Here is an 11,970-nt window from a genome sequence, read left to right as displayed (position 1 = left end):
TGGTGACTGTTTTTCTGCACCGCTGCCCATTTTGTGTCAAGTGGAGCTGGCTGGAGATGTCCCAAGGCCTGTGGGTCCACACAGAGCTGCTCTGTCCGTAGTCACTGGCAAGGAAACAAAGGGTCAGCTGTGGGCCGGCTCAATTCGCCACTGCCCCCCCCTCACCAGCTCTGTGTGGCTCTCACTCCCTCTTCTGGTGGGGTGAGTGTTTTGGTTGGGTGAACTGAGTGCATCCTGTGTATTAATGGGCTCCAGGGTGCAGTGATGTATAGGTATGATATGGAAAAAAGAGGGTGGGGGGGTGATGTAAGCTAATGGAAAGATATGTTGACGGCAGCAAATCGATTTGCGCCAGCATCCTGTGAGCTGCAGTCACATGTCTGAGGGGAAGTATGTCAGTCGGTCAGTGTGTCTAACTTGTGATGGCTTTTCTCTCATGCTCCCTCATCTGCCCTGCTGTTTTCTCTCTTTGACCCCCCCCCCCCCCCCCTCCCGGTCTTCCACGCTCGCCCTGTCACTCAGGCGCTCAGTGACTTTTGCTCAGATCCAAACTCGTTTATCCTGAACTCCACAAACTTCAACACTGGGACCAGCCCAGGTACAGTGGAAGTTTGTTCCTCTTTCATGATCATCTTAATCACTCGCCATCAGATTAATATTCCCATGTTGCTTCTCTTCTGTCTGGCTTTATCAGATGTTCTGGATTATTACCTGACCTGCAGCAGGCGCATGAACAGCCCGTTCCAGCAGGTAACATGACCTCTGTCAGTTCACACGTCTCATCTATATAACATTGCAGGCATTTAGCTGACACCCTGCGTGATTTGAAGTGAGCGAGCAGATTGTATGTCCCACTCATTCAAGGGTGCTTAAGGACAAATTATTTGGGGGTCGGATGCACAGCTGTTGCTAGATGTCCTGTGCTGACATGGTTTTCTACATAGCTCGCTACACTCTGCATATTAATGATGTATTTGAGCGATAATGCAGTGTTTAAAAAAAGTCTTAATTTTACGTCCTTGTCGGCTTCAGCTGCTCACCCAGTCACAGAGGGCGCTGTCCAACATCCACACACACCTCTCCAGCCTGGATAGAAATGCTCTTCCACAGTTCCCCAAAGCTGAGGTATGATATATACTCAGGAAATTTCCCACATGTGGGCTGCAGTCATGTTGATATTTGTTTTATAATCACAGAAATCACTCAGGGATGTTCAGCAGATACTCAATTCAACAGAGGGCAACTTTCATCAGCTGGTGGCCCTTCTGAACTGTCGAGGTCTGAACAAGGTAAAGGAAAGTCCCTGTCGATCAGTTCTAGTTCATCACCAGGCTTCTTATTTCATTCTTTGCTTATCTTGAATTTCAGGACTATATCGACTCCCTGAAAGGGCTGTGCTATGATGGGATGGAGGGATTACTCTACCTCTCCCTTTACTCCTTCCTGTCTGCGCTGGCCTTCACTGCTATCCTCTGCTCTCTGCCCGGTGCCTGGAGGAGCTTCCCCAGGTGAGAGCCGCAGGAAACGCCGACACAGAATCACGTGTAGTGCATCATTTTAAAAAAAAAAATCAAACAAAACAAAGAAGCAGAACCTGGCTAGCTTCATACACTCAAACTGAGCTGTAGTTGGAAACCACCTTGGCAGGCAGCGCAAGTTCTGTCTATCTTGTTACACAACGTCGGTGAGGATGTTACACAAGCGCATCACGAAATGTATCCGAATGCCTCTTCTCATAAATATTTACTATCTGGCGTACAAATGGGGAAAGTAAACAGCACTGTAAAATATTGGGTTGGAAGTTTCACAAGCAAAGTTTTGGCTGCCTCCCGTGATATAAAGTAATTATTTATGACTGAGGAATATCATCATGCGTTAAATCACACTGTCGGATGAAAATCTTAGAGCAGCTTAACCCATTTAGACCTAAAAATGAATAGAAAAGCACCTTGAAAAACCTGTGGCGTTTTTATAAACAACCTCCTAAAAAGTTTTCTGGAAAATTAGAATTGCCAACATCAACTCAAAACCTTATTTCTCATTCTGAGTTGCAGACACAAACATGAATCTGAAATGAATTCTATGTAAAAGGACTTTCTTTTCAACCAGCTTTTAAACATTCTCTAATTGGGTCTGCAGGATTTGTTTAGACCTTCTGTGTTACCAGCTAATAGTCAGAATTTGTATGATTTGTTTGGCTATTCCAAAAATATATTGGAATGCACATTATAATTACCTATTGTTATCACGAGTGCTTCTTCTTGAGCACATCTGTAGCTCAGGGCTTTTCTTTGGTGAATGACTGTGGTTTAATACATAATCTGCAAAATCCGAATCATGCATCTCATCCCATTTTATATTTCAGTGTCCAAGCAATAGTGAAGATAACTAAATAATAAGTATACAGAATAAGTAACTATAATAATGATCACATTTGTCTTGCATTATTCTTAAGAGTTACAGATTGATTGTGCAAGTGACATAGAATAAAGTATAATAAAGGCTAAAAAAAATATTCAAAACTACAAATCAATCAGAGAGGACAAATAATCACAGATGTTTTATGGGTTTTTGATTTCAGTCATCAAAAAATGCTCACATTTTTCTGAGTTATCGGCCGTTATATCAAAATAGGTCTGACAATCAGCATGACTTCAATGTGCCAGACTGTTCCTTCCAGAAAAATGCTCCGAAGATCCTCTCAGGACTTTCCACCCAATATCAATTAAATCTGTCCTCTAGTTTCTGAGAGATCATGTTAACAAACTACCAGCCACATGCCAGTGATCACATCACCAACTTGGTGGAGGAAACGGCACGTACACGACACCAAAGGAGACAGAAAACAAGTTGTGCCAAACCATTGAACACAAGTGCATCACGCTACTGCTCTTAAGACATTAAAAAGGCCTTTTCAAGGTGGCTAATGAGCTAGCAAGGCTGCTCAGCTTCTCCAAATGAATACATTAAGTATGAAGACGAAGTTTTACCCGTCACTCCTCTGCTCTCACACATCTTCTCTTTCTCTCTTTCTCTTTCATGGCTGACATCAGCGATTCAGAAGAGTACGAAGACTCGGACAGCGAGAGTGAGGACCCCTTCACCTCCCATCAGGCACGTAGACAGACGGCCTCGGGGTCTCAGCGAGGGGCAATGGCCCCCTTCTATAATTACCCGGGGGCCGGGTGGACACCCCCCTTTTCTAGCGCGCCGCCCCTCCCGTGAGTAACACAGACACACAGTCACACAGACAGACAGACAGACAGAAGGGTCAAGCAGCAGGAGGAGAAGGTTGCCTTTGGGTACCGTTGAAGCTTCACGCTTGTATTTATCGGCCACCTAGTCCTCCTGCGCCACAGATCAGGGATTAAAAGTCCAGGATGTAGAGCTACAACACTGATAATTCATAGACTGATTATATAACACTCTATAACACATAGTCTTCTGTTAAAGACAACATGCACACACAGCTTCATTTGACAGATTAGTTTGAGTATAGAATAGTCAGCTATGTTTACACATTCCTGTCTATATATAGACTTGTAGGATTAGTCCAAATGCACAGAGCTGTCAGTTCAACACATGCATTGCAGACAGACACACAGACAGGTCAATATGGACTCCAGTGTAGGCAGAGAAACAGACACAACTCCAGAGGTCTGTCTGTCTGTCTGTGTGTCTGTCTATTCGTCTGTCAAGTGTTTTCAGGACAGACGATGTAGGCCGCTCGCTCATGTCACAGATCTTGTCTCAAATGGCGTCCTGTCTCCTAAACAGTAGTAGACTACTGCTGTGTTGGGGGGAGGGTGTCATTGACGAGGCCGCGCTTGTAAAAACTCCGCCGATGTGAAGCTCAGGTTGACTATAGGTAACCCCTCCACCCCCACCCTCACACACGCCCCTCCTCCTGCATCATCTGTCTGCTCACTGTGTCTCCAAATCTCTCAGATGACTTCCTCTGATTTGTCCTCGCTATTTGCTCTTCATGACTCCTCTTGCTTCCCTTTTTTTTCCTCCACCGTTTTATCATTTTTATATATTTTTGCCCTTTCTCCCTCACTAAGCCCTAGTTAGCGCTAACTGATTTCATAACAACACACATACAGGACTGACCAAACTAGCAAGGCTCAGAAACTCTAGCTAGCATTAAAAACCCAGTCCTCTCCTCTTAAATGGAGTCTGCTCTGGACTGCGTTAAAAGCTCTCTGGGGTTTATCATGCAGATAAATGCATTCATCAGAGAAACATCATTACAGCTGAAATGTGACTGGTGAGTCAAACACACCTCCCTAAGTGCATGTAGCTGCAGATTATTGAATAAATCCTGCATCTCCAGTCAGGAGTGGACTGTTGGCCTGCTGCTGGTGCTCCCAGTGCCTTCCTCCAGCCCTGCTGCTACTAATACCTGCTAGTTCTGATCAGCGCTGTATTTTTACACACTATATTTCTAACCGCTCTTTCTCCTTCTTCCCTTTTACCTGTCCTTGACTCCCGTCGCCCTGTGGCTTACCCCCACCTCGTCCCCTTTGTCTTTCTCAATGTTTCTCACCCGTTTCCCTCTCTTCTTCATTCCCCACTCCTCCTCCTCCTCCTCCTCTCCCTCTCTTCTGTCCTTGTCTCTTTCTATCTCGATACAGGACTCCAAACGTTTCCTCCAATGGCAACCCTGGCTATGAGAGCCTACCCTTGACTGACAGGCAGTCCCCACCCCCCTCTGTGAGTTCCTCTGTTCTTGTGACACCATCACAATCTGTGCCATTTTATCATTGCTGCCAGTGCACATGCTCTCTTTAATCAGTAGAAGGCGGACTCATGTGGTGACGGGGGCGTCGACCTCGGGGGTGGCCTCTCCTTCTGTTTGCTACATTCATGCAAAACGTGCAGAAACGTTTAGAGGGTCTTATTATGTGGTTATTCCAAATACCATGTTGATTGTAAAGCTGCGGATGTTTTAAAAACGATCTCGACTGTGATGACGGTCCCTGAGAGGTGCTTTTTCGATACCAGTCAAAATGAATTTTTACAAAAGGACAATTGCATTACGAACCTTTTCAAACACTTAAAACACTTTCATGATATCATAGAAATCAATTTACCAAAATGTGGCCTTATTGATGTGTTTAACAATGTCTGTTTTACTTTCCGTTTCAACATGTTTGCATTTTCCCAGTTAAGCAGGATTGTAAAAGACATGGAACATGAAAGTAGCAATTTCTAAGCCTGGAAAAGTTTTTGTTTTTTAAAAAAATTAAATTAGGTCTGACAGTTTTGAAAAACTACACCTCATGGTGTTCCTGCAGAGGGAGTCAGGAGTTTTGTCCAGACATCAGCTCTGTCATCAGCTCCCTACCTCGGTCTTGCCATGAAACCTGAGCCGATGTAGCTCAGATGTAGCTGCGACCCCCCATTAAGAGAATCTGATCTTTCAATCACAGAATCACACATCTGAACTATCTGTTACTTCTGAGAGGGAATGAAGGAAAGCAACCCTAAAATTCATTATGATGATTTCTTCCCCTCTTACAAGTTTTATTTGAAAAATCTTCAAGACATAATCAATGCCTGCTGGTCACATGGTGGATGTGTGTTATCAAAGCTAGATCATTTTATCAGGGAGTGAAAAATATAAAAGTGGATATACTGGTTGATACTCTTTAAAGAATTTTTTGCCAAATGTATGTAAAGAATCCAAAGCAAAAGGTGTCGTCATGCAAAACAGTCTAATTTGTAGTTCTGTGTTATATATTTATACTTCATGCACATGTGAGCAGTGGTACAGTGATGCAGTGCTCAGCACTGTTGCCTCACAGCAAGAAGGTTCCGGGTTTGAGTCCTGGCTCAGGTACAGGATCTTTCTGTGTGGAGTCTGCGTGTTCTCCCTGTTCCTGTGTGGGTTCTCTCTGGTACTCCAGCCTCCTCCCACAGTCCAAAGACATCAAGAGAGGACGAGGCTGATTGATACTCTAAATTGACCGTAGGTGTGACTGTGAGTGTGAATGGTTGTCTGTCTCTATGTGTTGGCCCTGCCATGGACTGGTGACCTGTCCAGGGTGAACCCTGCCTCTCGCCCGTAGCCGCTGGGATGGGCTCCAGCCTTAACAGGAATAAGCAGAAGAAAATGGATGGATGGATGGACATGTGAGCAGCAGGTCATGCTCATATTAGAACTAATGTCAACTTACTACTGTTGAATTCTTAGCTGCATTTAATCATTTACATAAAACCAGACAACATCAGCCAGCATGTACTCCGATATCGATACGTCTGTGACAGATACAACTGGCTCACCGCTAGTTTGCCCTCTCTCTCTCTCGCGCTCTTTCTGTCTCTCACTCTTTATACAGGTGACTAACATATTTTCTGCTCTTCTCTTCTTATCATTCCATCACTTAAATCCACCTCCGGACCTCCTCCACTGGTCTTCTCCTGATGGGTTTCCTGGACGTGCAGTACTCTCCCAGCATGCTGACTGGTTACGGGGGAAGTCAATCACACCCCAACCCTGCCCATTCAAGGAACCTGTATTCACGTTAATTATTATTATTATGATTATGATTATTATTATTATTTTTTGTTAGGAAATGTATAGAAAAAAAAGTTTAATTTTCATATGAATGGACACTTTAAATGAAAAAAGAACTAATCTAAAATAAACTGAATGCTAGGTGTGGAATCAAAGTGTGTAACGTCAGTACCACTGAGTGTTATTACTCTTAGAAGCACTTAAAAGAAAACAGGATTAAATGGACTGTTGACGTACCCGACAGAGATCTTGCTGATAGGAAAGATATGAGCCGTTTGGTCTAAATTCGTTCCCCTTGTCTGTCCAAACTCTGTGTAAACTGTGAACAGTGGTGAGGCAAGTCAGAATGGTATTGACGTTACTACGTTGTAGTTTTATTTTCTTAATTGTATCAGTACCACCGATTCATTTTCAAGTTTTTCTTTTATATAAATATTGTTGTAGAAAAGCACTGGCACGTAGCAACAAGACACTTTTTTTCTGTGAATGGTTATGCAGTTCCTTCACTTGGTATAATTTTTTTATTATTACTTTTTATAGGTGGCAATTCTGTATTTTCTGTGTATTACCTTATGGTATTCTGTATATTTCACTGTCGATATCCTAATAATTATCATCAACATTTGCTCTTAAAAAAAAAAAAGAACAACTTGAGGACTACCAATACCATGTATTAATGACTGAATGGAGAACTACAACTCAAGTCTTGAGAGGGGAGAACTACAAATCCCATGCAGGCACATAGCAATATGATTCTTGCTACTGGTGCTGCAGTAGCCCTACCGTAACTAGCAATAATAACGATGTATAGCGTTGGGTTTCTGAGATCTCTCCGAGATGTTTTGTGTATATATGGTTTGGTATGTTGGAGATTTCATTGAATCCCCCTTCCTTGCCAGCTGACCTTGTTAACCCTTGAATTGAGTTTGTATGGTATTATCAATGCTCCTTTTGAATGGCATCCTTTTACACTCAAGAGTCTAATATAAATAAAAAATAACTTCAATAACCGTACGCTCAGCTACTCGTGTCTTCCAGTCGATGCAAGCAAACACGATTCATAGGAGACTTATTTTGTTTTAAAACACAAGGTCCAAGTTTAATATAAATAATTCAATATTATGAACCTCTGAGCACAGGTTTATGCATCAGTCAGCCACTAGTGTGAAAAAGAGACAGTGTTCCTATTATTTTGGATATGCATAGATCAATAAGAGAGACTGAATACAGACATAAAGGTTATACAGTCACAGCACCAGTGTCTTTACATGTTTGAGTCATTTACAGCAGCGCGAGTATGAACCCCAACACCTGCGTGAGGTCTCTGTCATTCCACGATGAGCATTTAGTCGTGTCAAAGCATCATCATCATCATCCTACGGTTCAGTGAATGGAGGTGGAAGAATATCCTGCAGAACAGCCTGGATGTGTGTGATTTGGTGATGGTACTGTTAGAGATACAGCAGTGCGGGTAGAATTTGATTGTTTTTCCTACATGTCAAAGGTCAGAAACTAATAAATGACTCAGGATGAACCGTTTTCTTGTATACAGTATGATGTAGCTGATGTTATGTAAAACAGCAATATTAGGCCATCTCGGATTAAGTCGGCTGTCTTTGGGATCAAAGAACATCATCATGATCTTATAAAGGCATCCAGCATCAAAAGTACAAGTAACGTCAGGAGGTTATCTTATTTCAGTGGGGATGAATCTCAAACCCTTTCTGTAAGTGACAGGTTTGTGAGAAATGGCTAGAAAGTGGCATTAAATGTCTTAAAACAAGCAAAGACACTGGTTTTATCCTTCAAAGCCTCACACAGCGACACCATCTGTGTCTACACGAACACACACGACGACAAACAGTGCAAAGTAATGGAACTGCAGTGCATAGGAGATTGGGGAACCACTCAGGTTCTGCCTGACAAGTCATGTATATTTTGACCAGCTCGTACGGAGACGTCACACCAGGATCTAATTTTGGCCACAGCAACTGTATCTGACACGGCTAATCTAATTCAGCCATTTCTTCAAGTTTTTTTTTTTTTTAATAATCCTTATTGCAGACACTTTTTTTCCCCCCATGCACGAACACTATGCCCTCTACTACCAAACAGAGAAATTTCCATCATAAGTCACCTCAACTGTGGTCAAATTTGCTTCAAAGATTCACTCCCAGAGTTAAAAACAAAGGTACCAAACGTGGGTCAGGGCAGAGTCGGAGCTTTAGAGCTGTTACAATCGTCAGACCTTCATTTCAGGAGAACACACCCATCTTTGCTTCTCTTTGGAATTTCCTCAATATGTAGAATATTAAATGTTTTTTAGTGCGTTCCCTGAAGACTTTTCTGTGATGAGGTGTTTGTTTTTTTTGTTTTGTTTAAAAAAGTCTTTATCCCAGAGGAGTTTTCTTTCCATGCTATGTAGAGTAATGTCCTCGTTCCAAGCTATCACTTCTTAGCATTGTCAGTATCAAGCCAGGAACCGTCCTCCTCCACCTCCCGGGGGACTACCAGGAGCATCTCTGCCACGTCCTGAGAAAGCTGCTCACTGAGAAATACACTGAGACAAAAAGGAGGGATGAGGGAGAGAAGAAAAGCAAACAGTTTAGACCTATGTAGACACAGACAGAGGCCAGATTATGAGACACAAACAAACAGTGAGGTGAGGTAAGCCCCATGTGATCACTCATATAGGGTGAGTCACTGGCTGAGAAGGCTCCAGCAGCAAATCAGGGCCAAAGCAAATGCTCACACATCACATGTTTACTGAGAAATTTTGATTTTCTTCATTCTTACCGTAGTTCTGCTTCTCCTCCGATGCAGACCGGACTCTTTAGTTTGGAGTCCAGATTGTAGTACTGCCCGTTAACCTGACGGACAGCGAGCCAGTGCCGCCGCCGAAGTGGGAGGGACACAATCCCGAGTGAAACACGTGAGGGGACATTGAGAATGAAACCCTGAACCTTGGACATGCAAAGACTCTGAACCGTCCTGCAGAAAAAGAGGGTGAAAGAAGGTGCTGAAAAGGACTTCTACCATGAGATATTCATGGTCAAATAAATATGAAGAGTATTTCATCATGTGCTCTGCTTGCTGTCACCCACCTGCGTTTGTCCCACCACACAGCAGCCAGCTCCCTGCTCTGGAGCGCCGCCATGATGACGTTGACATCGTAGTTTCCCGTTCCTAACACTGACCGATGGGGATTCACCACACACTGAGGGGCCAGCCTGCAGACAGAGAGATGTAATAGTTTAACAGTAAAATCCAGCTTGTGTTGGATGGCCATCGTTCAAACACGAGGAATCGGAGCTCTGGGAGGACTTCTGTGCTCTCATCTCTATGTGTACATCTCATAATGGGATTAAATGATTTAGCTTTTCTAGGATGTTATAACTCTCTTTTTTTTATTGAGGCTAAAGGGATTCCCATTCTTCAGCCAGGATGATAAAACATTCAGATTGTCACTTGTCTTGTGGTCAGTTTGACTAGTTTAATTTAATTATCAGACCACAGTGTACAGTACAGTACACAAGGTCTACCTGACTGATGCAGGACGTTGTGGGCTGCGGAAAGTCCTTTATCAACATTTTGGTCTTAAATTGTTGTTATCTCGAGTTTGTTGTACGTTTTATTTCTGGCCAATTCGATTGACTTAATTACTTTTTTTTGCAATGTTCCTTCAAATATGGTTATCAAACACTGTTTATGAAATGGAGACAAGGTATTTTTAGTTTTGCAATTAAAGTGTCCAAAATGGGCTGTGTGGAGCCTGGGGGGCCAAACTGAGCCCGCCATAGCGTTTGATCTGGCCCACCAGATCTAGTACATAACTAATTAATAACTTATCAAAAATAAAAAAAACAGGCCAAATATTAAAGCAAATACAACGTAATTTCAAATTATGTTGTTCTTTTTTTCGTAAAGCAAATTCGAAGTGAGACAAAAATGAAGAGGCAGCAGAAACAGAGGCGCAAAGACAAAAATGTAGGGGGGGGGGGGGGAGACTCAGATTCCCTCCAGAGGCAGGTTTCTGAGCAACGCCCCTTGTTGTTGTTGACTGTGTTTTTCTGCTTCACACTTTCACTGGTTGATACAGAAATTGCTATGCTGGTATAAAAACACACCGCTGCGAAATAAAAGTGTTATCCTACCGTTTACAGATGTCATCGGCTGTCTCCTTGGTGAACACCCGCTCCTGCAGCACGTTGTTAAGTGCATGAATCGCGCAGAGCTCCAGTCGTTGCTTCTCATGAAACACGTCTCCTTCGCTCATAATAATGCTTACAACACACAGGCACGGAGAAGTATGACAGCCGAACTACCACTCCAGCTACGTTAGCACCAGCTAGCAAACAGAGCCGCTACCCATTCAAACACGCTAACAGCAGCGCTCGCTCTAAAGTCGTTAGCTCACCACAGCGAAGGCTAAACTAAACCGCAGCTGACCGATTATAGCTCCGTTTGTGGCGTTTTAACGGCAAAATAAACCGCTGCAAACAATGTCAGGGAAAACGACCTGCTGATAAAGCGATTCTTCGTTTTCCCAGTTAAAAAGATGCTTGAGCCTGACAGCTACATCCAGAAACCGGAAGTGAGCCGTTGTTATTGTTGTGTTGTTGATGCGCGGCTGTCACGCCCGTCCACGGTATTCATGAGAGCACTGGAAAACCTGTGATTTGATTCCGTTAAGTTAATATGATACAAGTAGAAAATTAAATGTCATAAGGAACACACGTGTTGTTGTTTTTTTATGCACGCTTCACTTAAATCATTCAACCCGTTAGAATCTTCTTTCATCTTACAATTATGGACGTTGTGTTGAAGCGCCCTCTTGTGTTCAGACTGGTTATTGATGTTGATTAAAAAAATGGCCTACTGGAGATGAAAATGTAACACTAAAATCATATTCTTGACTTCATGTATTTTTATTTAATTTTACCAGCTTGATTAAAATTACCCCATAACCTAAATGGCTGTAGGGAATATTTGCCCCTGTTTGGGAGATGTGATGGTCCAACCAGCTTCCCGAACCTTAAATTGGCTCCACATGAAATGAAGTTCGTCTGCACATGTACTTCTTTTATGTGGGATGTGCTGGTGCATCCTCATGAATGACCTTTACAGGCCTGATGATCTTCTTCAGACTGGCTCTGATTATTGACTCCAGGCTCTAAGAACTCCACAGAAGAGCTCAAAATGTCACTCATGGGGATGCACCTATAATTTGCATGTAAAAGGAGGCACCTTGCGCATACTTTTCTTGTTTACCAGTTGTCATTAGTCCAGCACCTGCCTTGAATGGCTATTGGATGTTGTGTTGTGTTCAAGTATGATGTGAAACTATAATTCAGTGATAATGATCATTTTCTTGTTTTTTGACTTTATTGGAAAGTAACAGCAAAAAACACAGATAGGAAAAGAGGGGAGATAGAAGCACAGTTGAA

General features: G+C 42.9%; 2 protein-coding genes across 3 annotated transcripts in view; one reads left to right on the top strand and one right to left on the bottom strand.

The window, feature by feature from the left end:
- Window positions 1-7,537, top strand: part of ttyh1 (tweety family member 1) — a 23,207-nt gene extending 15,670 nt beyond the window's left edge. The window contains exons 8-15 of one of the 2 annotated variants that reach the window (XM_086218305.1): window positions 523-598; window positions 695-750; window positions 1,033-1,125; window positions 1,197-1,289; window positions 1,369-1,508; window positions 3,054-3,221; window positions 4,638-4,716; window positions 6,451-7,537. In XM_086218305.1, the coding sequence (XP_086074431.1) occupies window positions 523-598; window positions 695-750; window positions 1,033-1,125; window positions 1,197-1,289; window positions 1,369-1,508; window positions 3,054-3,221; window positions 4,638-4,716; window positions 6,451-6,534 (789 nt within the window). In that variant the 3' untranslated portion in view covers window positions 6,535-7,537. The remainder of the gene's footprint in view (window positions 1-522; window positions 599-694; window positions 751-1,032; window positions 1,126-1,196; window positions 1,290-1,368; window positions 1,509-3,053; window positions 3,222-4,637; window positions 4,717-6,450) is intronic. The other variant, XM_086218306.1, reaches the window with a different exon arrangement.
- Window positions 7,538-7,605: 68 nt separating this feature from the next.
- On the bottom strand, window positions 7,606-11,284 carry josd2 (Josephin domain containing 2). The gene is made up of 4 exons (XM_086218309.1): window positions 10,678-11,284; window positions 9,628-9,753; window positions 9,320-9,514; window positions 7,606-9,083 (listed from the first exon to the last, which is right to left on the bottom strand). Exons 1-4 carry the CDS (start codon window positions 10,797-10,799, stop codon window positions 8,972-8,974), a joined length of 555 nt encoding a protein of 184 aa, XP_086074435.1. The 5' UTR covers window positions 10,800-11,284; the 3' UTR covers window positions 7,606-8,971.
- Between the last annotated feature and the right edge of the window lie 686 nt (window positions 11,285-11,970).

This window comes from Aulostomus chinensis, chromosome 11 (genome assembly GCF_037954235.1).
Source record: "Aulostomus chinensis isolate RoL2024-O1b breed Wild chromosome 11, RoL_Achi_v1.0, whole genome shotgun sequence".
NCBI lineage: Eukaryota > Metazoa > Chordata > Actinopteri > Syngnathiformes > Aulostomidae > Aulostomus > Aulostomus chinensis.
Note: the sequence above shows the minus strand (reverse complement) of the source record. Positions and strands in the feature narration are given on the sequence as shown.

Excerpts from the sequence above, each read along its gene's own strand:
- josd2 (XM_086218309.1), bottom strand. The coding sequence starts at position 10,799 with ATGAGCGAAGGAGACGTGTTTCATGAGAAGCAACGACTGGAGCTCTGC. Across the intron at positions 9,754-10,677 it reads GCCGATGACATCTGTAAACG|GCTGGCCCCTCAGTGTGTGG; the intron begins GTAGGATAACAC and ends CTCTGTCTGCAG. Across the intron at positions 9,084-9,319 it reads GGAGGAGAAGCAGAACTACG|TGTATTTCTCAGTGAGCAGC; the intron begins GTAAGAATGAAG and ends TTTTTGTCTCAG.